General features: G+C 37.2%; 1 protein-coding gene across 7 annotated transcripts in view; it reads left to right on the forward strand.

Annotated features, from left to right (window-relative positions):
- Positions 1-26,750, forward strand: part of mamdc4 (MAM domain containing 4) — a 78,291-nt gene that overhangs the window by 15,573 nt on the left and 35,968 nt on the right. For 6 of the 7 annotated variants that reach the window (XM_062031703.1, XM_062031705.1, XM_062031702.1 and 3 more), the window contains 11 exons: positions 1,439-1,564; positions 4,467-4,700; positions 9,432-9,557; positions 15,553-15,708; positions 15,791-15,894; positions 18,624-18,779; positions 21,461-21,551; positions 21,617-21,730; positions 26,012-26,104; positions 26,168-26,305; positions 26,382-26,521. In XM_062031703.1, coding sequence (XP_061887687.1) covers positions 1,439-1,564; positions 4,467-4,700; positions 9,432-9,557; positions 15,553-15,708; positions 15,791-15,894; positions 18,624-18,779; positions 21,461-21,551; positions 21,617-21,730; positions 26,012-26,104; positions 26,168-26,305; positions 26,382-26,521 — 1,478 coding nt within the window. The remainder of the gene's footprint in view (positions 1-1,438; positions 1,565-4,466; positions 4,701-9,431; positions 9,558-15,552; positions 15,709-15,790; positions 15,895-18,623; positions 18,780-21,460; positions 21,552-21,616; positions 21,731-26,011; positions 26,105-26,167; positions 26,306-26,381; positions 26,522-26,750) is intronic. The other variant, XM_062031709.1, reaches the window with a different exon arrangement.

Below are 26,750 nucleotides of genomic sequence, written 5' to 3' on the forward strand. Positions count from 1 at the left end.
CCTACATAACAATATGTGATATGTACAATATACACGCTGCCAGTATATATAAAATGTAGTAACAGACACCTTCATAACTATATCTTATATGTACAATATACACACTGCAAGTATATATATAATGTAGTAACAGACACCTTCATAACAATATGTAATATGTACAATATACACGCTGCAAGTATATATATAATGTAGTAACAGACACCTTCATAACAATATGTAATATGTACAATATACACACTGCAAGTATATATATAATGTAGTAACAGACACCTTCATAACAATATGTAATATGTACAATATACACACTGCAAGTATATATATAATGTAGTAACAGACACCTTCATAACAATATGTAATATGTACAATATACACACTGCAAGTATATATATAATGTAGTAAGAGACACATTCATAACAATATGTAATATGTACAATATACACACTGCCAGTATATATATAATGTAGTAACAGACACCTTCATAACAATATGTAATATGTACAATATACACACTGCAAGTATATATATAATGTAGTAACAGACACCTTCATAAGAATATGTAATATGTACAATATACACACTGCATGTATATATATAATGTAGTAAGAGACACATTCATAACAATATGTAATATGTACAATATACACACTGCCAGTATATATATAATGTAGTAACAGACACCTTCATAACTATATGTAATATGTACAATATACACACTGCAAGTATATATATAATGTAGTAAAAGACACATTCATAACAACATGTAATATGTACAATATTTACCGTATTTTGGTCATTTTAAGCTTTACCGGAACTTCTTTCGTGGGCATATTTTCATTGCTCATATCGTTGTACTCCCGACTTCCGTCAACAATCGTGTGTGTTCGTACTTCCGTCTAATCATGGCAGACTTTGTAATAGACAATGAAGACGACTATTTTTGGACAAATGAGGATTAACAACCTTATTTTTTTTAAGCTGAATATACAGAGGATGAACTGCTGCTTATAGACGCTAAACGATAGATTTATTGTTTGTGCTAACAAACCCTGCAGTGGTAGAAACTTTTTTCCACCTACACAAAATCAACTGGAAATGTCCCCGTTTGTTTGATGGAAATCTTCCTAATGCATTAATTTAGTGCTGGTGTAAGAGTCTCACCAAGTACCAGCTGCTGCTGTTTTGTATGATTTGTAATTTCCTTATTTTTTCTGCTATTATGTTGTTTAGGTAATATGTCCATGTATGTTATTAACACCTGTCCTACTATACTATCACCACTGGGTGGTAAATATGTTAATGAGTAAAACTTTGAACTTTGTCAAAACATGCACGTAACATGAGTGTATTGCGGTATCACACAGGTTGGTTTATGGGTGTGACTGCGGAACTATGTCAAAACATGCACGTAACATGAGTGTATTACTGCATCACACAGGTTGGTTCATGGGTGTGACTGCGGTGAAATCATCAAGTGTCAGCACCGCTGTCCTCGAGTCACCTCCGATGCAACAGTCATCGCCAACATGTCGGCTCAGGCTCAAATATTTCATGTGGGATTCAGGTAAACCATTCTCTTCCTCTGAAAGCATGTGTGTACTGATTAATTCGTCACAGTTTAACCGACACATGAAACGTGACGAACTGGGGGGGTGCACTATCCACTTTAGCTGCCAGATGGTGTGTTAATTATCTTAAAATGTGTTTTGTGGCAATTCCAACTTTGCTATGTAGAGTGGCGCTTTCCATCATTTTCAGCAGAGTGCATTGCAAAATTATTCTAATAAAAATAGTAATGGATTAGATTTATATAGCGCTTTTCTAGACACTAACCCCCTAGCCCGCCCTTCCTCTCACATGAGATCCACGCAGGTGTCAGGTTCAAACACTGATGACATCTATTAAACAAGACAAGAGGCAAAGAATTAAAAAGAGACAGAATTCAATTTGGACTCAATATATTGAGGAGAGTCGCCGTCGACCTGTAACCTCTTACAGTGTCTCAGCACGCTCTCCCAAAAGATTGCACTCCTCCTTCTTTATTTGACTTTCTCCCCCCCACCTGACCACAGCTGCTTCCAGAGGGAAGTGGGTCGTAAACAGCGTCGCCTTTGGTTACCAAACAGTTCAAAAGGAGAGGTCGTGAAATAGTTCAAAAAGAGTTCCATAAAATAGTTCAAAAAGAGTTTGTAAAATACTTCAAAAAGAGTTCGTCTGGAAATTGGGCAGATCCTTGGTTCTCTCCGCTTTGAAGTCCTTGGGCCAGAACAACATCCTTCTGTTGATTACCATACATGAAAGAACACAGGAACACCTTTATCTTGCTTTGCCCCCACCCCCCCACCACCCCCCTACACAGTTGAGTTTTACGAGCCTTACTCTTGGTAGGTTTAAAAGACAGCTTTTGTCTTTTTGCCTGGAACTAATTTCAACACAAAGTTGTGATAACTTACAAATAGGGATGTCCGATTTGCCGATATTCCGATATTGTCCAACTCTTTAATTACCGATACCGATATCAACCGATATCAACCGATACGGATACTGATATATTTCTGTCTTGCCTCTGGTGAGGGCGGTCGCATTTTTCTCCGCTCCCTCCTTCCCTGCTTGCTCTCTTTGTTTTTGTCTGAACTATTTTGAAGCCTCTTTTCTTGAGCTGTCCTCAAATCTAAACATCAAAATGAATTTGATCAACTGGACTCTCGACGCAATTGACACAGTCTTTTCGACAAGGAAAAGAGGCTCGGGGGAGCCTGGCTGCCCTGATGGAACCATTGCTGCGGGGTACGTGAGAGATTCCTGGAATACTTGGAGAATCATGTGCCTCTCAGTCCTTTCCATCGAGGACGTGGAAGACATCTACCTATTTGGAGCTGTGATCGCAGGGCATTTGCTGATTGGGCTGGGCATTGCTCTGGTGTATCGTCAAATTCGGAAGACGATGGCAGCCACTCAAGGGGCCAACAGGCTGTTCAACGCAATGGAAGGATTGGGTCGTGCTGTGGGATCACAGACTGGAGCGATTGCTGATTTGAATCGCAAGGTAGATTCCATCTTGATGATGTTACAGAAAGAATAAATTGGAATTGTCAGAGCCAGCATATAGAGCAGGAATGTCATTGTTTTGACTGCTCGAAGAAAAAACAACATCTTAATCTACGATTTGACTCCCTCGAATGGCCTTGAGGAACAGGCTGTTTGAAAACACTCCCCTGAGGACTCCTCAAAGATGGACGCTTTTGACCTTTCCCTTTTTTTTCAAAAGCACCTGGGTCGGACTCTTGAACTCTTGAACTCTTGGGGCCGGCCTCGGCCCATAAAGACAATCCAACATCTCACCCAAGTTAATTGGGCATACATGCACGCACACACCCCTCCCCAAATCAACGCCTTCACCACTGCTTTATTCCTCCGGGGTTGTGGGGGCTGAGTAGCGCTCAACAGCAGCTGCCGGCCTCCAAAGTCCTGTTGGATGACTCTGTTGCGAGTTGTTGTGATTAAATGTACCATGTTTATGTGTGCCATGCTATGTGAGGTTTTTTTCCTCTGACTCAGTCTGGACCATTCCTGAGGGTCCAGCCTCAGACTGATATTTTTTTTTACTTGCCCCCTTCCCCAATGTCACCTTTTTCCCACCTTTTTAAGGAGCGCCTAAGTGAGGCTGATCCGTTGGCGGTCCCATCTTGTCTCCCTGTAACGTATGTCTGCTCTTAGCGGGATTGTGCCGAAAATGTAATTTCAGTTCTTATGTGTCTTGTACATGTAAGAATGGACAATAAAGCTGATTGATTGATTGATTGATTGATTGATATACAGTTGTGGAATTAACACATTATTATGCCTAATTTGGACAACCAGGTATTGTGAAGATAAGGTCCTTTTTTTTTTAAATTAATAAAATAAAATAAGATAAATAAATTAAAAACATTTTCTTGAATAAAAAAGAAAGTAAAACAATGTAAAATCAGTTACATAGAAACTAGTAATTAATGAAAATTAGTAAAATGAAGTGTTAAAGGTTAGTACTATTAGTGGAGCAGCAGCACGCACAATCATGTGTGCTTACGGACTGTATCCCTTGCAGACTGTATTGATATATATTGATATATAATGTAGGAAGCAGAATATTAATAACAGAAGGAAACAACCCTTTTGTGTGAATGAGTGTAAATGGGGGAGGGAGGTTTTTTGGGTTGGTGCACTAATTGTAAGTGTATCTTGTGTTTTTTATGTCGATTTAATAAAAAAAAAATAAAAAAAAGAAAAACGATACCGAAAAATAAAAAAAACGATACCGATAATTTCCGATATTACATTTTAAAGCATTTATCGGCCGATATATCGGACATCTCTACTTACAAACAATTATTCTAACACCAGGAATGGAAGCATATGAATCCCTTCCATACTGTGTGATGACCACAGACTGCAGGTACAACAAGTAAACGTGTGATTCTCTGTAGGTCATACGGGATTTGGCTCTTCTCCACTGTGGGTGTCTGTCCTGCACCAAAACTCTCAAAAGTCCACCGTGTGGCGTCCTGAAGCTACCAGCGTCCGCGGGTGGAGGGAGGCCACCATCTACCTGGGTCGCGTTGCCACGACGTTCAGGATCAGGCTTCACTCAGACCGTTCTGAGGGCCGCAGAGGAGATGTTGCTGTGGACCAGCTGGAGTTCCTGGACTGTGCTTTACCTGGTGAGCTCCTAAACATCTTAAATATCAACCGAGGAATGGTTGTATAGTCCGAGGTACACATACCGTATTTTTCGGACTATAAGTCGCAGTTTTTTTCATAGTTTGGCCGGGGGTGCGACTTATACTCGGGAGCGACTTATGTGTGAAATGATTAACACATTAGTGTAAAATATCAAATAATATTATTGATCTCATTCACGTAAGAGACTAGACGTATAAGATTTTATGGGATTTAGCGATTAGGAGTGACAGATTGTTTGGTAAACGTATAGCACAGGGGTCACCAACCTTTTTGAAAGCAAGAGCTACTTCTTGGGTACTGATTAATGCGAAGGGCTACCAGTTTGATAAACACTTAAATAAATTGCCAGAAATAGCCAATTTGCTCAATTTACCTTTAACTCTGTTATTATTAATAATGAATGATATTTACACTTAATTGAACGGTTTAAAAGAGGAGAAAACATGAAAAAAATGACAATTAAAATTTGAAAGATAGTTTATCTTCAATTTCGACTCTTTAAATTCAACCGAAAAAAAGAAGAGAAAAACTAGCTAATTGGAATCTTTTTGAAAAAATTAAAAATAGAATTCATGGAACATCATTAGTAATTTTTCCCGATTAAGATTCATTTTAGAATTTTGATGACATGTTTTAAATAGGTTAAAATCCAATCTACACTTTGTTAGAAAATATAACAAATTGGACCAAGCTATATTTCTAACAAAGACAAATCATTATTTCTTCTAGATTTTCCAGAACAAAAATTTTAAAAGAAATTCAAAAGACTTTGAAATAAGATTTAATTTTGATTCTACAGATTTTCTAGATTTGCCAGAATAATTTTTTTGAATTTTAATCATAATAAGTTTGAAGAAATATTTCACAAATATTCTTCGTCGAAAAAACAAACGCTAAAATGAAGAATTAAATTAAAGTGTATTTATTATTCTTTACAATAAAAAAAAAAAAATTTACTTGAACATTGATTTAAATTGTCAGGAAAGAAGAGGAAGGAATTTAAAAGGTAAAAAGGTATATGTGTTTAAAAATCCTAAAATAATTTTTAAGGTTGTATTTTTTGTCTAAAATTGTCTTTCTGAAAGTTATAAGAAGCAAAGTAAATAAAAATAATGAATTTATTTAAACAAGTGAAGACCAAGTCTTTAAAATATTTTCTTGGATTTTCAAAGTCTATTTGAGTTTTGTCTCTCTTAGAATTAAAAATGTCGGGCAAAGCGAGACCAGCTTGCTAGTAAATAAATAAAATTAAAAAAATAGAGGCTGCTATTTGAGCTATTTTTAGAACAGGCCAGCGGGCTACTCATCTGGTCCGCGTTGGTGACTCCTGGTATAGCATGTTCTATATGTTATAGTTATTTGAATGACTCCTACCATAATATGTTACGTTAACATACCAGTTGGTTATTTATGCCTCATATAACGTACACTTATTCAGCCTGTTGTTCACTATTCTTTATTTATTTGAAATTGACTTTCAAATGTCTATTCTTGGTGTTGGCTTTTATCAAATAAATTTCCCCGAAAAATGCGACTTATACTCCAGTGCGACTTATATATGTTTTTTTCCTTTTGTATTATGCATTTCGGCCGGTGGGACTTATACTCCGGAGCGACTTATACTCCGAAAAATACGGTAGTTCTGTTTAAAACTTGGTAGACAAACATTTTTGTAGCAATTTCCTATAAACACAAGAGTGCTCCTGTTGTGTAGAAGAACTTGGACATCTGTAAACACATTGGCAGATACCTGCAATCTACATTTTAACCTTGCTTGCAAACATAGACAAAACTCAAAACCAGTGAAGTTGTCACGTTGTGTAAATGGTAAATAAAAACAGTAGGGATGTCCGATAATATCGGCCTACCGATATTATCGGCCGATAAATGCGTTAAAATGTAATATCGGAAATTATCGTTATCGGTTTTTTTATTATCTGTATCATTTTTTTTTTTATTATTATTTTTTTTTTTTATTAAATCAACATAAAAAACACAAGATATACTTACAATTAGTGCACCAACCCAAAAAACCTCCCTCCCCCCATTTCTTTCTGTTATCAATATTGTGGTTCCTACATTATATATCAATATATATCAATACAGTCTGCAAGGGATACAGTCCGTAAGCACACATGATTGTGCGTGCTGCTGCTCCACTAATAGTACTAACCTTTAACAGTTAATTTTACTCATTTTCATTAATTACTAGTTTCTATGTAACTGTTTTTATATTGTTTTACTTTCTTTTTTATTCAAGAAAATGTTTTTAATTTATTTATCTTATTTTATTATTTTTTTTTAAAAGTACCTTATCTTCACCATACATGGTTGTCCAAATTAGGCATAATAATGTGTTAATTCCACGACTGTATATATCGGTTGATATCGGTATCGGTTGATATCGGTATCGGTAATTAAAGAGTTGGACAATATCGGAATATCGGATATCAGCAAAAAGCCATTATCAGACATCCCTAAAAAACAGAATACAATGATTTGCAAATCCTTTTATTCAATTGAATAGACTGCAAAGACAAGATATTTAACGCTCGAACTGAGAAGCGTTGTTATTTTTTGCAAATATTAGCTCGTTTGAATTTGATGCCTGCGACATGTTTCAAAAAAGCTGGCACAAGTGGCAAAAAAGAGTGAGAAAGTTGAGCAATGCTCATCAAACTCTTATTTGGAACATCCCACAGGTGAGCAGGCTAATTGGGAACAGGTGGGTGCCATGATTGGGTATAAAAGCAGCGTCCATGAAATGCTCAGTAATTCACAAACAAGGACGGGGCGAGGGTCACCACTTTGTCAACAAATGCGTGAGCAAATTGTTTCAACAGTTTAACGACAACATTTCTCAACCAGCTATTGCAAGGAATTTAGGGATTTCACCATCTACGCTCCGTTATATTATCAAAAGGTTTAGAGAATCTGGAGAAATCACTGCACGTAAGCCATGATATTACGGACCTTCGATCCCTCAGGCGGTACTGCATCAAAAAGCGACATCAGTGTGTAAAGGATATCACCATATGGGCTCAGGAACACTTCAGAAAACCATGGTCATTAACCACAGTTTGTCGCTACATCTGTAAGTGCACGTTAAAACTCTACTATGCAAAGCCAAAGCCATTTATCAACAACACCCAGAAACACCGTCGGCTTCGCTGGGCCCGAGCTCATCTAAGATGGACTGATGCAAAGTGGAAAAGTGTTCTGTGGTCTGACGAGTCCACATTTCAAATTGTTTTTGGAAACTGTGGACGTCGTGTCCTCTGGAACAAAGAGGAAAAGAACCATCCGGATTGTTATAGGCGCAAAGTGTAAAAGGCGGCATGTGTGATGGTATGGGGGTGTATTAGTGCCCAAGACATGGGTAACTTACACATCTGTGAAGGCACCATTAATGCTGAAAGGTACATACAGCTTTTGGAGCAACATATGTTGACATCCAAGCAACGTTATCATGGACGCCCCTGCTTATTTCAGCAAGACAATGCCAAGCAGCGTGTTACAACAGCATGGCTTCATAGTAAAAGAGTGCGGGTACTAGACTGGCCTGCCTGTAGTCCAGACCTGTCTCCCATTGAAAATGTGTGGCGCATTATGAAGCCTAAAATAGCACAACGGAGACCCCCGGACTGTTGAACAACTTGAACAAGAATTCCACCTGAAAAGCTTCAAAAATGTGTCTCCTCAGTTCCCAAACCTTTACTGAGTGTTGTTAAAAGGAAAGGCCATGTAACACAGTTGTAAAAATGCCCCCGTGACGACTTTTTTGCTATGTGTTGCTAACATTAAATTCTAAGTTAATGATTATTTGCAAAAAAAAATTAGTTTCTCAGTTCTAACATGAAATATCTTGTCTTTGCAGTCTATTCAATTGAATATAACTTGAAAAGGATTTGCAAATCATTGTATTCTCTTTTTATTTGCGAATTACACAACGTGACAACTTCACTGGTTCTGGGTTTTGTATATCCCTGACATAGGCTGATATGGTTTGCTATTTGCTATCATCCATCTGTTTGGTATCCATAATGTTGATTTAGGCTAATTTGGCAAAAGTCCGTAAGAGGAGTTTCCATCCATCCATCCGTTTTCTCTGCCGCTTGTCCCTTTGTCAGAATATAAACCCCGACCTTGGCCCAAAAATGGCGGGTCCTATTTGTTTGTTTGAAAACTTTTTGTGTGTCCTGACTTTACAGACATCCACACCCCAATTTGATAAATACAATTTAAAACACTTTTACATTAGTTTCAAATACCACAATTTTTTATCTTTTCTTACACCCATGCAAAACTAGAGTTTTCATGCAAGTTAAGGCACCCAAAAATGTGAGGAAATGCACATAATAATAATAATAATAATAATAATAATAAACGTAGCAGTTCGAATAGGGCCTGACAATACTGAGTTTGGTTTGACAGTGTGGTTGTATTCAGTTATTTTACAACGTCACTGCATCGCCACGGCAACGGTGTCCGTTATCTTATCCTACTCATTTACATAAAAAGGTACAAAACATTACAACTCGGTGTTTACCACTGCAAAATACTACAACAGCGTAAATATTCTTAAAGTGCTAGTTGGAATGGGATCTCATTAGATTTGAGTTGTGCCTAATGTTGTGTCTGTCGTCATATTTTGCAGTTGTTGACGTTTGTAACATTTTCAAGTCATTTCCTTCTTTCTTCTCCTCCAGTGCCACTCCCTGGGGTCGGGTGTCCGGATGGAATGCTGCAGTGTCGGCGTGAGGGCTGTGTGGAGACTCAGCAGGTGTGTGACGGCACTGACGACTGTGGTGACGGCACCGACGAGGAAAACTGCGGTGAGATATCAAAAAAAAATACTAAAAAACATGTCTCATCAATACTAACTAAGTACAGTCATTGATGAAGATTAACAATAAGCAATGTGACATTTTCAACCTTCCATTTCATATTTTTCTTGTGGGTGTCAAACTCAAATACAGAGTGTGTCATGTCTGTGTTAATCATGTTTTTGTTTGGCCATGTTTTGCTTGGTTTTTGGACTCTCTTTAGTTCCTGGTTGCACTTCCTTGTTTTGTTTGGTTTCCATGGTCACCCATTAGTTTTCACCTGTCATGCCACGCACCTGTTGTTAATCATGTCTGGGTTATTTAAGTCTTTCTTTCCGTTCACTCGTTCTGCGTTCATTGTCTTTGTCACACCGGTTCATGTCTCTTGCTGACCAAGTAAGTCATAGTCCATGTCAGGGGTCAGCAACCTTTTTGAAACCAAGAGCTACTTCTTGGGTAGTGATTAATGCGAAGGGCTACCAGTTTGATACACACTTAAATAAATTGCCAGAAATAGCCAATTTGCTCAATTTACCTTTAACTCTATGTTATTATTAATAATTAATGATATTCGCACTTAATTGAACGGTTTAAAAGAGGAGAAAACACAAAAAAAATGACAATTAAATTTTGAAACATTGTTTATCTTCAATTTCGACTCTTTAAAATTCAAAATTCAACCGAAAAAAAGAAGAGAAAAACTAGCTAATTTGAATCTTTTTGAAAAAATTACAAAAATAATTTAGTAATTTTTCCTGATTAATGTTCATTTTAGAATTTTGATGACATGTTTTAAAAAGGTTAACATCCAATCTACACTTTGTTAGAATATATAACAAATTGGACCATGCTATATTTGTAACAAAGACAAATCATTATTTCTTCTAGATTTTCCAGAACAAAAATTTTAAAAGAAATTCAAAAGACTTTGAAATAAGATTCAAATTTAATTCTACAGATTTTCTGGATTTGCCAGAATACATTTTTTGAATTTAAATCATAAGTTTGAAGAAATATTTCACAAATATTCTTCGCTGAAATAACAGAAGCTAAAATGAAGAATTAAATTAAAATGTATTTATTATTCTTTACAATAAAAAAAAAAAAATTTACTTGAACATTGATTTAAATTGTCAGGAAAGAAGAGGAAGGAATTTAAAAGGTAAAAAGGTATATGTGTGTAAAAATCCTAAAATCATTTTTAAGGTTGTATTTTTTCTCTAAAATTGTCTTTCTGAAAGTTATAAGAAGCAAAGTAAAAAAATTAATGAATTTATTTAAACCAGTGAAGACCAAGTCTTTAAAATATTTTCTTGGATTTTCAAATTCTATTTGAGTTTTGTCTCTCTTAGAATTAAAAATGTCGGGCAAAGCGAGACCAGCTTGCTAGTACATAAATAAAATTTAAAAAATAGAGGCAGCTCACTGGTAAGTGCTGCTATTTGAGCTATTTTTAGAACAGGCCAGCGGGCTACTCATCTGGTCCTTACGGGCTACCTGGTGCCCGCGGGCACCGCGTTGGTGACCCCTGGTCCATGTCATAGCTTCTGCTAACTAGCAGCTTCTTTTGTGTTTTAGGCACGCTTGCTTTTTTTGTTGTATTTTTGTGTTTTTGGTAGTGAGTGATTTTGTTAAATAAATCCAAGCCTACCTTCACACTGTCGTCCGGAGCTGTTTTTGCGTTGGAAGAACAACCCCGCAGAAAGCTGCGACCCCCCCCCCCCACGTGTCAGAGTGGGCCAAAATTTAAAACTGAACAAAGCCGTGGGCCAAGGTTGAACAAATTAACCTTTTTATAGGGACCCAAACAAGTTTTGCATTGAATATTGAACAAGCAAGGCTTATATAACTTTATAGCAGGGGTCACCAACCTTTTTGAAAGCAAGAGCTACTTCTTGGGTGCTGATTAATGCGAAGGGCTACCAGTTTGATACACACTTAAATAAATTGCCAGAAATAGCCAATTTGCTCAATTTACCTTTAACTCTATGTTATTATTAATAATTAATGATATTTACACTTAATTAATCGGTTTAAAAGAGGAGAAAACACGAAAAAAATGACAATTAATTTTGAAACATAGTTTATCTTCAATTTCGACTCTTTAAAATTCAAAATTCAACCGAAAAAAAGAAGAGAAAAACTAGCTAATTCGAATCTTTTTGAAAAAATGTAAAAAAGAATTTATGGAACATCATTAGTCATTTTTCCTGATTAAGATTAATTTTAGAATTTTGATGACATGTTTTAAAAAGGTTAAAATCCAATCTACACTTTGTTAGAATATATAACAAATTGGATCAAGCTATATTTCTAACAAGGACAAATCATTATTTCTTCTAGATTTTCCAGAACAAAAATTTTAAAAGAAATTCAAAAGACTTTGAAATAAGATTTAATTTTGATTCTACAGATTTTCTAGATTTGCCAGAATAATTTTTCTGAATTTTAATCATAATAAGTTTGAAGAAATGTTTCACAAATATTCTTCGTCGAAAAAACAGAAGCTAAAATGAAGAATTAAATTAAAATTTATTTATTATTCTTTACAATAAAAACAATACATTTACTTGAACATTGATTTAAATTATCAGGAAAGAAGAGGAAGGAATTTAAAAGGTAAAAAGGTATATGTGTTTAAAAATCCTAAAATCATTTTTAAGGTTGTATTTTTTCTCTAAAATTGTCTTTCTGAAAGTTATAAGAAGCAAAGTAAAACAATAATGAATTTATTTAAACAAGTGAAGACCAAGTCTTTAAAATATTTTCTTGGATTTTCAAATTCTATTTGAGTTTTGTCTCTCTTAGAATTAAAAATGTCGGGCAAAGCGAGACCAGCTTGCTAGTAAATAAATACAATTTAAAAAATAGAGGCAGCTCACTGGTAAGTGCTGCTATTTTTAGAACAGGCCAGCGGGCTACTCATCTGGTCCTTACGGGCTACCTGGTGCCCGCGGGCACCGCGTTGGTGACCCCTGCTTTATAGTGACATGCAAAATCGAGTTTCAAATAATAAAAATAATGATTAAAAAATATCAATGGCATATCAAATACAATTTAAATAAAAATGTAATGCCTCTTTTCTATTTGCAGCCTTCTGAGGTAAATATCAACATTAACTTTTTCCACAGGCTAATAAATTTGAAAAAAAATAACAATGAATAAAACAACCATTCAGGACTTTAAACTGCTCAGTTTGCAACACACTGATCTAATCTGATGTGCCCAAGCCAGATACCTGCCATCCTTTCTTGGATGCTAGTTCATTAATGTCGGGGCTCAGGCTTTGAGCTGAGGCAACCTTCATTATCCAACGAAGGTGTTCATCAGTCATTATATCTCGTCCACCCGGACCACAATCTTGGGGGCGTGCCTTAAATGCACTGCCTTTAACGTACTCTATGAGCTATCGTCACGTCCACTTTCCATCCATTCTAACATCGTTCAGACCCAGTCACAAGATATGTGCGGCCTCTCTACGCACACACGAGTGAATGCAACGCACACTTCATCAACAGCGATACAGGTTACACTACCGTTCAAAAGTTTGGGGTCACATTGAAATTTGAAGGAGAAGCACTGTACTTTTCAATGAAGATAACTTGAAACTAGTCTTAACTTGAAAGAAATACACTCTATACATTGCTAATGTGGTAAATGACTATTCTAGCTGCAAATGTCTGCTTTTTGGTGCAATATCTACATAGGTGTATAGAGGCCCATTTCCAGCAACTATCACTCCAGTGTTCTAATGGTACAATGTGTTTGCTCATTAGCTCAGAAGGCTAATTGATGATTAGAAAACCCTTGCGCAATCATGTTCACACATCTGAAAACAGTTTAGCTCGTTACAGAAGCTACAAAACTGACCTTCCTTTGAGCAGATTGAGTTTCTGGAGCATCACATTTGTGGGGTCAATTAAACGCTCAAAATGGTCAGAAAAAGAGAACTTTCATCTGAAACTCGACAGTCTATTCTTGTTCTTAGAAATGAAGGCTGTTCCACAAAATTGTTTGGGTGACCCCAAACTTTTGAACGGTAGTGTACACTGAGGGTGCCAGTATAAAAAACTTTAACACTGTTAGAAATATACGCCACACTGTGAATCCACACCAAACAAGAATGACAAACACATTTCGGGAGAACATGCGCACCGTAACACAACATAAACACAACAGAACAAATACCCAGAATCCTTTGCAGCACTAACTCCCCCCCCCCCCCCCCCCCCCCACACACACACACACACACACACACACACACACGCACACCTTATAGCTTCCCGGAAGAGTTAGTGCTGCAAAGGGTTCTGGGTATTTGTTCTGTTGTGTTACAATGCGGATGTTCTCCCAAAATGTGTTTGTCATTCTTGTTTGGTGTGGATTCACAGTGTGGCGTATATTTCTAACAGTATTAAAGTTTTTTATTCGGCTACCCTCAGTGTAACCTATATCGCTGTTGATGAAGTATGCTTTGCATTCAATTGTGTGTGCGTGCAGAAGCCGCACATGTTATGTGACTGGGCCAGCACTCGTTGGACCGGGGTTGGGTGTAAAATAAATATTCAGTAAAAGGCTGGACTCCAGGGAGGGGGTCCTGACTGAGGCCAAGGTAAAAAACCTCATAGCCATAGCACACTGTGGGAGTTGCCTTCCTGTGGGTCCTCCAGACCACCAAGCGTTGTCATGCGAGCCAGTTTCATGGTCACAATATACTTTTATTTTTCCAATAATGTTCTCAGGTTGCTTAGTTGTCTGTTTGTCTCTCGCTCTCGCTCGCGCTCCAGCTCCAACTCCGTCTCTCCTCCTAGGTGCTGCTTATACAGAGCGACAGGTGATTAGATAACAATCAATCACCCCCCATCCCCCCCCCCACATCGGCAGTGAAGTGTATATACTCACAAGAAACCGAATAGCTTTGTCTTTGACCTTTTTTTTTACTTAAAGAAAGCAAATTAACATATTATATGAGAATGTTATGTTATGATTATCTTTAACCGAATCACAGCAGTGCTCAAATTAAAAAAACAGCATTCCCTCTCATGTGATATTGCTTAATTAACATTAATGATGTGCACTTTAACAACTAGGCTTACAACTATACTTAATATATAAAGGGGTGGAAAAGTGACTATTACCTGCAGGGCAAACATTAGCTAACCAGAAGGCAATAACAATGTCAACAAAAAACACCTGCTTAAAAGATCTAATACAAATGTCCCTGAGGAATATAAGGTGGGAGTACTGTAATTACCTAACGTTACATTATTATTTTCCATAACAATTTAGCCCCCTCCACAATGTTAACCCGACGTTAAAACAGAACTAGCTATTTATTGATTAGCTATTGCCGAAACATGTAACATTAGCTTAATGCTAAAAAAGCCAGGTTACTATCACATTCTGTAACAGACAAATAATTTAATGTAGACTAACGTTACCTACCTGCTACCTCTGTCTTTTTCTCGTTTCTCCTCCTCTTCTTTTCTCTTTTTTCTTCCCTGGGCACCTGACAGTTTTGGCCGTTTTGACATCTTGTGTTGATTTTTTTGATGTGGTGAGAGTCATGATACGGGAAGGGAGGGGCGCACCATGGGGGCGTAATGTTGTAACAAATAATATTTCTATTAAATAGGCTTTACTTTGCATTTTAATTAACGTGGGACTATTTTTTGTATTTAGAAATAATAGTACCAACTTTTTTTTTTTTTTTTCTCCAACATTTGTGGCACTGGCTTGGCGCCCCCTGATGGACGGCGCCCTTAGCATTTGCCCATATGGCCTATGCCACGGGCCGGCCCTGCCGGTAACTGGCACACCCCGCTTCGCTCCACACACACACACATAAACAAATTACATAGAATCAACAAAACTTGCAACAGAGGGAAGGGAGTGGGAGAAAAAAGGTTTGGTTCGTTGGTTGTTACAGTACAAGAACTCTCTGACTGCCAAATATTCTGAGGTGGATTTAGTGTCCAGATAACGTGTGCAATGTTTTGTACAGAGGCTTATCACCGCTGTGACTTTGAGAAAGACCTATGTGGTTGGGACCTGCGGTCCTTGTCCAAACTGAAATGGGTGCGGACGAGCCAGGAAGACATTTCAATCTCAGATCCTCTGAGAGGACCAGGACGGGATCACTCTCACAACAGTGCATCAGGTACCAGTTTCCTTTTTTTATCTATAGTAGTTTATGGAAATACCAACTCTCAAAATGTCTGCTCTGTTGATAAATATCGCAGGTCACTTCCTGTACGTCACTGTTCCTGACGGCGAGCTCTTGCAGGATTGGGCAGCTTTCCAAAGCCCTCGTCTGCAGCCCACCAATAATACTCATCCTTGCAAGGCAAGCTTATTTTATTTGCATAGTAAATGTACTCTATAAATAGTTGATTTATATAGGCTAGTAAGGTAAAGTTTTGTACCTGACAAGTTTCGTCAGGTACAAAACTTTACCTTACTAGCCTATATAAATCAACTATTTATAAATACACATTAGTAGGCTAAATGAACCTCTTTAACATAGTAAATGTACTCATTTGCATTATTTGTCATAAATTCCCAAAAGAAACGACCACATTTTCCGCACTATAAGCCGCTACTTTTTCCTACGCTTTGAACCCTGCAGACTTATAAAACGGTGCGGCGAAATTATGGATTTGTATTCTGTGACGGCCATGTTTTGTATTAAACAAACATTTTTAATAGAACGCCAACAGAGACACTGCAGAGGTGCGTTATTGTTTGTGCGGCGAGTTGAACTGTTTTGTGCCTTGAACTGGAAGTATAACCGGCATAGGATTCCTCATCACTTAAGGCAACGTTTGTAAGTTTTACAATATAACTAATTGTCAGGTTCAAACACTGATGACATCTATTAAACAAGACAAGAAGCAAGGAATTGAACAGAGACAGAATTAAATTTGGCTCAATTGAGGAGAAACGTCTGGGCTGTACTCTTGCACAGTCTCCACCACGCTCTGACGAAAGATTGTACGCCTCCTCTTTTATTTGGACTTTCCCTGATTACATGGCAAAAGCTGTTTCTAAGGGAAGGGGGTCGTAAACAGCCATCGCCTTCAAAGAAAAGGTCATAAAACAGTTCAAAGAAGAGGTGTCTGGAGCTTGGGCAGGTCCTGCTTTCTCTCCGCTTTGTAGATCTCGGGTCAAGACAAAATCTTCCTGTGGATTACAATACATCAAAGAAACAGAAGCCTCATGTCGCTCCCCATCCTACACAGTGGGGTTTTACAAGCCTTTTGTTTGGTAGGATCAAAGACAGCGTTTGTCCTCTCGCAGGGCGTTGCTGAACTCAATGTAACACAAAGTTGTGTGATGACATAGATACAATTATTCTGACACTAATACAAATTCATACTTACGTCCCGTGTGTGATGTCTGTAAGGAGTTTTTTCTTGCATATGTGTGATGTCTGTAAGGAGTTTTTTCATGCATATTTTTCCGTAATATCGTAATGTAATCAAGCTAGTGCCGTTAGCATTAGCGAATTTGCTAACACGTTTACAGGTGTCTGCGTTAGTGTTATTAATTTACAATGGCACTCTGTTTGCATTGTTCCAGTTTCGTAAATTCACCAAGACGTCACAGCGGAGTTAGTATAGTGAGTCTGTTTAGCTGATTGGAGAGCTAGCTTCTGCAGCTAGTGGGTCCGTGACGATGACTTCTGTTTTGTATGATTAGCCGTTTTACTGCCACGTGACAGGCACCATTTGAAAACAATTCCCGTGGGCACCAGGTAGCCCGTAAAGACCAGATGAGTAGCCCGCTGGCCTGTTCTAAAAATAGCTCAAATAGCAGCACTTACCAGTGAGCTGCCTCTATTTTTTAAATTGTATTTATTTACTAGCAAGCTGGTCTCGCTTTGCCCGACATTTTTAATTCTAAGAGAGACAAAACTCAAATAGAATTTGAAAATCCAAGAAAATATTTTAAAGACTTGGTCTTCACTTGTTTAAATAAATTCATTAATTTTTTTACTTTGCTTCTTATAACTTTCAGGAAGACAATTTTAGAGAAAAAATACAACCCTAAAAATGATTTTAGGATTTTTAAACACATATACCTTTTTACCTTTTAAATTCCTTCCTCTTCTTTCCTGACAATTTAAATCAATGTTCAAGTAAATTTATTTTTTTTATTGTAAAGAATAATAAATAAATTTTTATTTAATTCTTCATTTTAGCTTCTGTTTTTCCGACGAAGAATATTTGTGAAATATTTCTTCAAACTTATTATGATTAAAATTTAAAAAAAATTATTCTGGCAAATCTAGAAAATCTGTAGAATCAAATTTAAATCTTATTTCGAAGTCTTTTGAATTTCTTTTAAAATTTTTGTTCTGGAAAATTTAGAAAAAATTATTTGTCTTTGTTAAAAATATAGCTTGGTCCAATTTGTTATATATTCTAACAAAGTGTAGATTGGATTTTAACCTATTTAAAACATGTCATCAAAATTCAAAAATTAGTCTTAATCAGGAAAAATTACTAAATTATTTTTTTAATTTTTTCAAAAAGATTCAAATTAGCTAGTTTTTCTCTTCTTTTTTTCGGTTGAATTTTGAATTTTAAAGAGTCGAAATTGAAGATAAACTATGTTTCAAAATTTAATTGTCTTTTTTTTTGGTGTTTTATCCTCTTTTAAACCGTTCAATTAAGTGTAAATATCATTAATTATTAATAATAACATAGAGATAAAGGTAAATTGAGCAAATTGGCTATTTCTGGCAATTTATTGAAGTGTGTATCAAACTGGTAGCCCTTCACATTAATCACTACCCAAGAAGTAGCTCTTGCTTTCAAAAAGGTTGGTGACCCCTGGGTTAAAGTATGTTAATAAACATTTACAAAATCTTTCGGACTGGTTTATATCTACACTTAATGGTCCAGTCTGGCTAATATATGTAAAAATATGTATTTATTCTCAAATTTGGTATGTGCGGCTTAAATACCGATGCGCTCTATAGCCTGGAAAATACAGTAACTAGTGAAGTCTTTAATAAATACATGTTTTGAATATTTGAGGTCGTAATCAGAGTCTGTCAACTTCCTGTAGATGGTCATGTACACTCACCAGTTTGGCCCGAGGTCTGGTGGGCTTACGGTACTGGTGGCAGACAAGAGCATCACCCCAGTGTGGGAGCGGGGCGGAGCTCTGGGTGATGTTTGGGTGAAAGCGCAGGTGGAAATAGTCAATAACTCGCCTTTTCAAGTGAGTTATTCTCTTCAGCACACACAACAACACAACGTTTACACAACTCACATGATTTCAAATAGTAACATCCATGGCTGTGGAACCTGGTCAGTGTTTCCCCACAAGGCTGCAATCTATGTGCGGAGGTGGGTTTGGGGGACTGTAAAAGGTCTCTTTGCCGTGAGGGTTCTCCTGAGCCCGAAAGATCCTCCTTGAGCCCGGTAGACAGTTTGAATACAATCTTTTTTATTACAACAGTCTGGAATTGCTTTTCAGCAGTCTCTTGTAGGCGTGTCGCTCTCGCTCTCTCTCCAGCTCCCAACTCCAACCCCGTGTCTCGTTCCGGCTGCTGCTAATGAAGGCGACAGTTGATTAGATAACAATGCCCAACCTGGGCCATCCACACACCTGTCGCTGTCTTCGAGGCCGGTCCTTGCACACCCCGTTCCGCGGCAGGCCCGCAGGCCACGCCCCCCTCCACGGGGACTATATGACAACATCGTCTAAAAGCTTAACGAGCAAAACAGATATGTTTAGAACAGGGGTGTCAAACGTACGGCCCGCGGGCCTTATCCGGTTTTATCCGGCCCGCGGGATGAGTTTGCTAAGTATTAAAAATGAGCTGAAATTTTTGAATTAGATGTTCTAAATGTGTCCACTAGATGTCGCAGTAGCAATTTTGTGTATCTTTGTAGATGATGCTACATATGTAAAAAAAACAAAACAAAAAAAAAACATGATGTTAGTGCACCAGTCGAGAAAAATGAGGAAACTACATAAATAACATCCTGTAATTACATTTTGATATTATTTTTGTATCTTGGTAGATTAAAAATGAACACCAATGAGCTGACTGATGAACATTATCGCATCATTTATTCAGAAAGTATAAATAAGGACAAATAAAGATAGAAAACTATTAGCCGCAACATGGAAGTGTAAAAGAAAAAAAACCAACAACATTATGATTTGTACATTTTCAGAATGTGCTTGTTCTATTTTTAAACAAAGAAAATAATCTGAAGTTGTCTTTATTTTTAAGTTATCGTACCGTGATTTTACCAGTCCGGCCCACTTGGGAGTCGATTTTTCTCCATGTGGCCCCCGATCTAAAATGAGTTTGACACCCCTGGTTTAGAAATATGTAGTTTTCCACTAAGGGCCTCACAGTGAAAAGTCAAGTATCGGGGGGCCATTTTGATAAAAAAAAAAAATTATTAAAAAGAAAATGCTAAAAACAGATACAACTTTGTGTTATAGGTGACTAAGTATATTATTATTAATTATTAGTTACAAATTTTCAGCTTTTACACATTAAATTATGATTTTTCGCTCTTTTATTTTTCTTACATTAATAACATTTTGGACAATTCCATGCTCCCAACCTTGTGGGAACAGTTTGGAGCGGGCCCCTTCCTCTTCCAACATGACTGTGCACAAAGCAAGGTCCATAAAAACACGGATGACAGAGTCTGGTGTGGATGAACTTGACTGGCCTGCACAGAGTCCTGACCTGAACCCCATCGAACACCTTTGGGATGAATTAGAACGGAGACTGAGAGCCAGGCCTTCTCCACCAACATCAGTGTGTGACCTCACCAATGCGCTTTTGGAAGAATGGTGGGAAATTCCTATAAACACACTCCGCAACCTTGTGGACAGCCTTCCCAGGAAGAGTTGAAGCTGTAATAGCTGCTTAAGGTGGACCCACATCATATTGAACCCTATGGGTTAGGAATGGGATGGCACTTCAAGTTCATATGTGAGTCAAGGCAGGTGGACAAATACTTTTGGCAATATAGTGTATCTATATAGTAATAAAAGTTATTTTATTTTTGTTGTCCCGAGGTCCAATAAATAAACAACATGCAGGCCCAAAATAGACTGCACATTGGACAAGGTTTGTTATGTGTTAACTAGAGATGTCCGTGCCGATATTATCGGCCGATATATGCGTTAAAATGTAATATCGGAAATTATCGGTATCGGTTTTTTTATTATCGGTATCGTTTTTTTGTTTTGTTTTGTTTTTTTAAATCAACATAAAAAACACAAGATACACGTACAATTAGTGTACCAACCTAAAAAACCTCCCTCCCCCATTTACACTCATTCACACAAAAGGGTTGTTTCTTTCTGTTATTAATATTCTGGTTCCTACATTATATATCAATATATATCAATACAGTCTGAAAGGGATACAGTCCGTAAGCACACATGATTGTGCGTGCTGCTGCTCCACTAATAATACTAACCTTTAACACTTAATTTTACTCATTTTCATTCATTACTAGTTTCTATGTAACTTTTTTTATATTGTTGTACTTTCTTTTTTATTCAAGAAAATGTTTTTAATTTATTTATATTATTTTACAAATTTTTTTAAAAAGTACCTTATCTTCACCATACCTGGTTGTCCAAATTAGGCATAATAATGTGTTAATTCCACGACTGCATATATCGGTTGATATCGGTATCGGTTGATATCGGTATCGGTAATGAAAGAGTTGGACAAAATCGGAATATCGGATATCGGCAAAAAGCCATTATCGGACATCCCTAGTGTTAACCCATCATCCCCTCCAAGGTTCCACAGCTTTGGTGACATTTTAGCAGACATGTCTAATATTTATGTTTATTTATTTAGTTCAAATATGTTCCTTTTTCCCATTCTACTGAATTCTCCTTTCTTCTCATAGATTCTTGTCATGGCAGCCGTCAGGGAGTTGGCATATGGCGGTATCGCCATCGACAGCATCGTCTTGTCTCCGGAATGCCGCCCATCAAACGGTAATGGTGGTGAGACTAACTCAATTATTAAGATTGAAGTAACTACAGTGATGAGTTCTTTTCAGAAAGTGTTACTTTGGAAAAATTCCCGAGACCTCCCAAAGACGACTGCACCGTGGCGGAAAAGATGTGCGACTTTCACCCCGACTGTGAGGGAGCGGCGGATGAAGCCCAGTGTGGTACAAGCTTGGTCTTTATATGCACCAAATGTTCTCAACAGCATTTAAGGAGTCAAGCCTTTTCAACTTATATTCAATTGAATAGACTGCTAAGACAAGATATTTCATGTTTACACTGAGAAACTTCATTTTTTTTGCAAGTAATCATTAAATTCTAAGTTAATGATTACTTGCAAAAAAAATACATTACATGTTACATGGCCTTTCCTTTTAACAACACTCAGTAAAGGTTTGGGAACTGAGGAGACACATTTTTGAAGTCTTTCCCATTCTTGCTTGATGTACAGCTTAAGTTGTTCAACAGTCCGAGGGTCTCCCTTCTGCTATTTTAGGCTTCATAATGCGCCACACATTTTTACTGGTAGACAGGTCTGGACTACAGGCAGGCCAGGCTAGTACCCGCTAGGGATGGGCGATACCACACTTTTAGGATTCGATACGATACCGATACTTTTTCTTGCATTTTCATCGAAACCGATACCGATACCATTAATTTCTTATTGGCAATTTTTGTCAGTCAAAAATATTATTACTATTATTATTTAAGACAAATCACAAGACAAATACAGACCATTTATACCACATGTATTATGGTCAATATATAATAAAAGTAAAATTAAAATAAATTAAATATTATATATAATAATACTTATATATTATATATAATAATAATTAGATATTAGGGCTTTCCAATTAACTGTCAAATCCGAATCGCAAGAAGCTGCAGTTATTTTTTAAAGTTTGTGATATAATTAGCAATTAATGAAATATGAAATAGGCTAATGTTTTCGAAATGTAAGAAATCATGTTACAGATTAAAACCAAAATCACATTCAATCATATATTTCAAGATTTTCTTGGAAAAAAATAAAACTGTAATGCAAAGATGAAGAATCTCCAAATTGTATCTCTTTCTTATCTTGTTTTGAATACTCAAGCAATTTTCAACTAACAGTAAATTCCCCTGTGTGGAAATTATTTGAATTTAGGATAATAATTTAAACAAAAATATTCAGTAAAAAAATAAAATAAACAATGCCTGACACTGGATATGCCTGGCTGCATCGATACAGTCGGCTGGCTGTGCGGGTGTTGCACGTTGACCACGCTCATTGGCTGTCTCCTGTCACGTGACTGGGCCAGCGCTATACTCTGCCAGGTGTCCCAGCACATAGTAAGTTAAGTAAGTCATCAAAAACATCTGAAAGCCATGCTTGCACCCCCCACACGCCGTTTTTTGCTTTATATCGATACTTTTTTCAGAAAAGTGATGCCAAATGAGTAGCGTGTGAGTATCGATATATCGATACCACAGGATCGATACGCACATCCCTAGTACCCGCACTCTTTTACTACGAAACCACGCTGTTGTAACACGTGGCTTGGCATTGTCTTGCTGAAATAAGCAGGGGCGTCCATGATAACGTTGCTTGGATGGCAACATATGTTGCTCCAAAAGCTGTATGTACCTTTCAGCATTAATGGTGCCTTCGCAGATGTGTAAGTTACCCATGTCTTGGGCACTAATACACCCCCATACCATCACACATGCTGGCTTTTACACTTTGCACCTAGAACAGTCCGGATGGTTCTTTTCCTCTTTACGACGTCTTTAGTGTTCTCGTGAGACGTGTAGAAACGCCACTCAACACCAAGCCAATGAAGAGAACGTCGTTGTAAGCTTGACCATTTACTTTTGACAATTCTTCATAGACAAGATGGTGAAAAACTAAAAAGAACCAAGACACAAACACACTTATTGTCTCTGTACATATTTGTCAACAATGACATATGAAAATGTAACGGTAATGTCCCAAAATGTCCAGCAGAGGGAGACTCCCGTCCGTCTGAATGACTTGAACACATTGTATCTAGTTCGACAATTATATTTAACATATCGGCACTATTACACTTTGTAACGTGTCTGACATGTTGTTAACTTATTAAAGACAACTTACGGCATTGCTTCTTCGCCACTTTGTGTATGATGACAACAGATATTACTACAGAAGACCGCAACATGTATGACTTGCTTTCGAACGAATACCTGAATTCAACCAACCGGAAGTAATTTAGCGGAAGTGACATCATCTAACTGCTGTTTACTGATTATAGCATATACAATAAATATAAACAACTTTAGCTCCAAATTGAAGCCTTGCAGTCAATAATACAAAAATATTATCAATTAATTATGTAAAGAATATTAACAATTGACTTTAGGACAACACAACGTCCACAGTTTCCAAAAACAATTTGAAATGTGGACTCGTCAGACCACAGAACACTTTTCTACTTTGCATCAGTCCATCTTAGATGATCTCGAGCCCAGCAAAGCCGGCGGCGTCTCTGGGTGTTGTTGATAAATGGCTTTCGCTTTGCATAGTAGAGTTTTAACTTGCACTTACAGATGTAGCGACCAACTGTAGTTACTGACAGTGGTTAACTGAAGTGTTCCTGAGCCCATGTGGTGATATCCTTTACACACTGAGGTCGCTTTTTGATGCAGTACCGCCTGAGGGATGGAAGGTCACGGGCACTGCCGCTTACGTGCAGTGATTTCTCCGGATTCTCTGAACATTTTGATGATATTACAGACCGTAGATCAGGGGTCACCAACGCGGTGCCCGCGGGCACCAGGTAGCCCGTAAGGACCAGATGAGTAGCCCGCTGGCCTGTTCTAAAAATAGCTCAAATATTTTTTAAATTTTAATTATTTACTAGCAAGCTGGTCTCGCTTTGCCCGACATTTTTAATTCTAAGAGAGACAAAACTCAAATAGAATTTGAAAATCCAAGAAAATATTTTAAAGACTTGGTCTTCACTTGTTTAAATAAATTCATTAATTTTTTTACTTTGCTTCTTATAACTTTCAGAAAGACAATTTTAGAGAAAAAAATACAACCTTAAAAATTATTTTAGGATTTTTAAACACATATACCTTTTTACCTTTTAAATTCCTTCCTCTTCTTTCCTGACAATTTAAATCAATGTTCAAGTAAATTTATTGTTTTTATTGTAAAGAATAATAAATACATTTAAATTTAATTCTTCATTTTAGCTTCTGTTTTTTCGACGAAGAATATTTGTGAAATATTTCTTCAAACTTATTATGATTCAAATTCAAAAAAATTATTCTGGCAAATCTAGAAAATCTGTAGAATCAAATTTAAATCTTATTTCAAAGTCTTTTGAATTCATTTTAAAATTTTTGTTCTGGAAAATCTAGAAGAAATAATGATTTGTCTTTGTTAGAAATATAGCTTGGTCCAATTTGTTATATATTCTAACAAAGTGCAGATTGGATTTGAACCTATTTAAAACATGTCATCAAAATTCTAAAATTAATCTTAATCAGGAAAAATTACTAATGATGTTCCATAAATTATTTTTTTAATTTTTTCAAAAAGATTCGAATTAGCTAGTTTTTCTCTTCTTTTTTTCGGTTGAATTTTGAATTTTAAAGAGTCGAAATTGAAGATAAACTATGTTTCAAAATGTAATTGTCATTTTTTTTGTGTGTTTTCTCCTCTTTTAAACCGTTCAATTAAGTGTAAATATCATTAATTATTAATAATAACATAGAGTTAAAGGTAAATCGAGCAAATTGGCTATTTCTGGCAATTTATTGAAGTGTGTATCAAACTGGTAGCCCTTCGCATTAATCACTACCCAAGAAGTAGCTCTTGCTTTCAAAAAGGTTGGTGACCCCTGCCGTAGATGGTGAAATCCCTAAATTCCTTGCAATAGCTGGTTGAGAAATGTTGTTCTTAAACTGTTCGACAATTTGTTGACAGAGTGGTGACCCTCGCCCCGTCCTTGTTTGTGAATGACTGAGCATTTCATGGAATCTACTTTTATACCCAATCATGGCACCCACCTGTTCCCAATTAGCCTGCTCACCTGTGGGATGTTCCAAATAAGTGTTTGATGAGCACTCCTCAACTTTCTCAGTCTTTTTTGCCACTTCTGACAGCTTTTTTGAAACACGTTGCAGGCATCAAACTCCAAATGAGCTAATATTTGCAAAAAAAATAAAGTTTTCCAGGTAGAATGTTAAAAATATCTTGTCTTTGCAGTCTATTCAATTGAATATAAGTCGAAAAGGATTTGCAAATCATTGTATTCTCTTTTTATTTACTATTTACACAACGTAAATAGTTGGAGGATACCCAGTTAGTTAGGATGCTTGTCTCTACAGCCACGCAGTTCTGGTTAACAGAATATAAATCTAATTTGTGGATGTTTAGAATAACAATGCCAATGTTGTTTGTGTTTTAGGGGATTTCTCGTACAGTAAAGGCAGCTCAGCCTGGACAGATACCAGCATCGGGAGTCAAAGTTGGCTACTTCACAAGAATTCCACTGCAAAAGGTACGCATCTTTTTATTAGAAATCACTGGATTTCGTCTGATGGATGCTTTGTCTGTTTCTCAGAGGAATACTTGTACGTGGCCAAGGCCCCGGGCCAGCAACTGACTGAGGCCCAGACGCGGACTCCCGTCCTGGGCCCCTCTGGCCCAACTTGTACCCTACGTTTTGATTTTGCACTCACGGGCAATCCAGCTCACATAGGTCATCGACTGCACTAGTGTACTACATGCCTTTTCTAGTCTTTTCTACTCACTGAACACTACGTCAACCATTGCAGGTGAACTGTCTGTCAGGGTGATTGACAGCATTTTGGGAGTGCAGCCAAAACTGTGGGAGTTCAGCGGAAAGACTGGGAAAGGGGAGGTCGAGTGGCAATATGCAGAAGTGGCCGTTGGAGCCAGAAACCATCGTTTTCAGGTAAAAAAAAATGTTTGGTTAGTGCGTGCAACAAAAATACAAAACGTGGGTGTATTAGTGCCCAAGGCATGGGTAACTTACACATCTGTGAAGGCACCATTAATGCTGAAAGGTACTTACTGGTTTTGGAGCAACATATGTTGGTTATGGTCATGGACGCCCCTGCTTATTTCAGCAAGACAATGCCAAGCCACGTGTTACAACAGCGTGGCTTCGTAGTAAAAGAGTG

The sequence above is a fragment of the Entelurus aequoreus genome, linkage group LG21, assembly GCF_033978785.1.
Source record: "Entelurus aequoreus isolate RoL-2023_Sb linkage group LG21, RoL_Eaeq_v1.1, whole genome shotgun sequence".
Lineage (NCBI taxonomy): Eukaryota > Metazoa > Chordata > Actinopteri > Syngnathiformes > Syngnathidae > Entelurus > Entelurus aequoreus.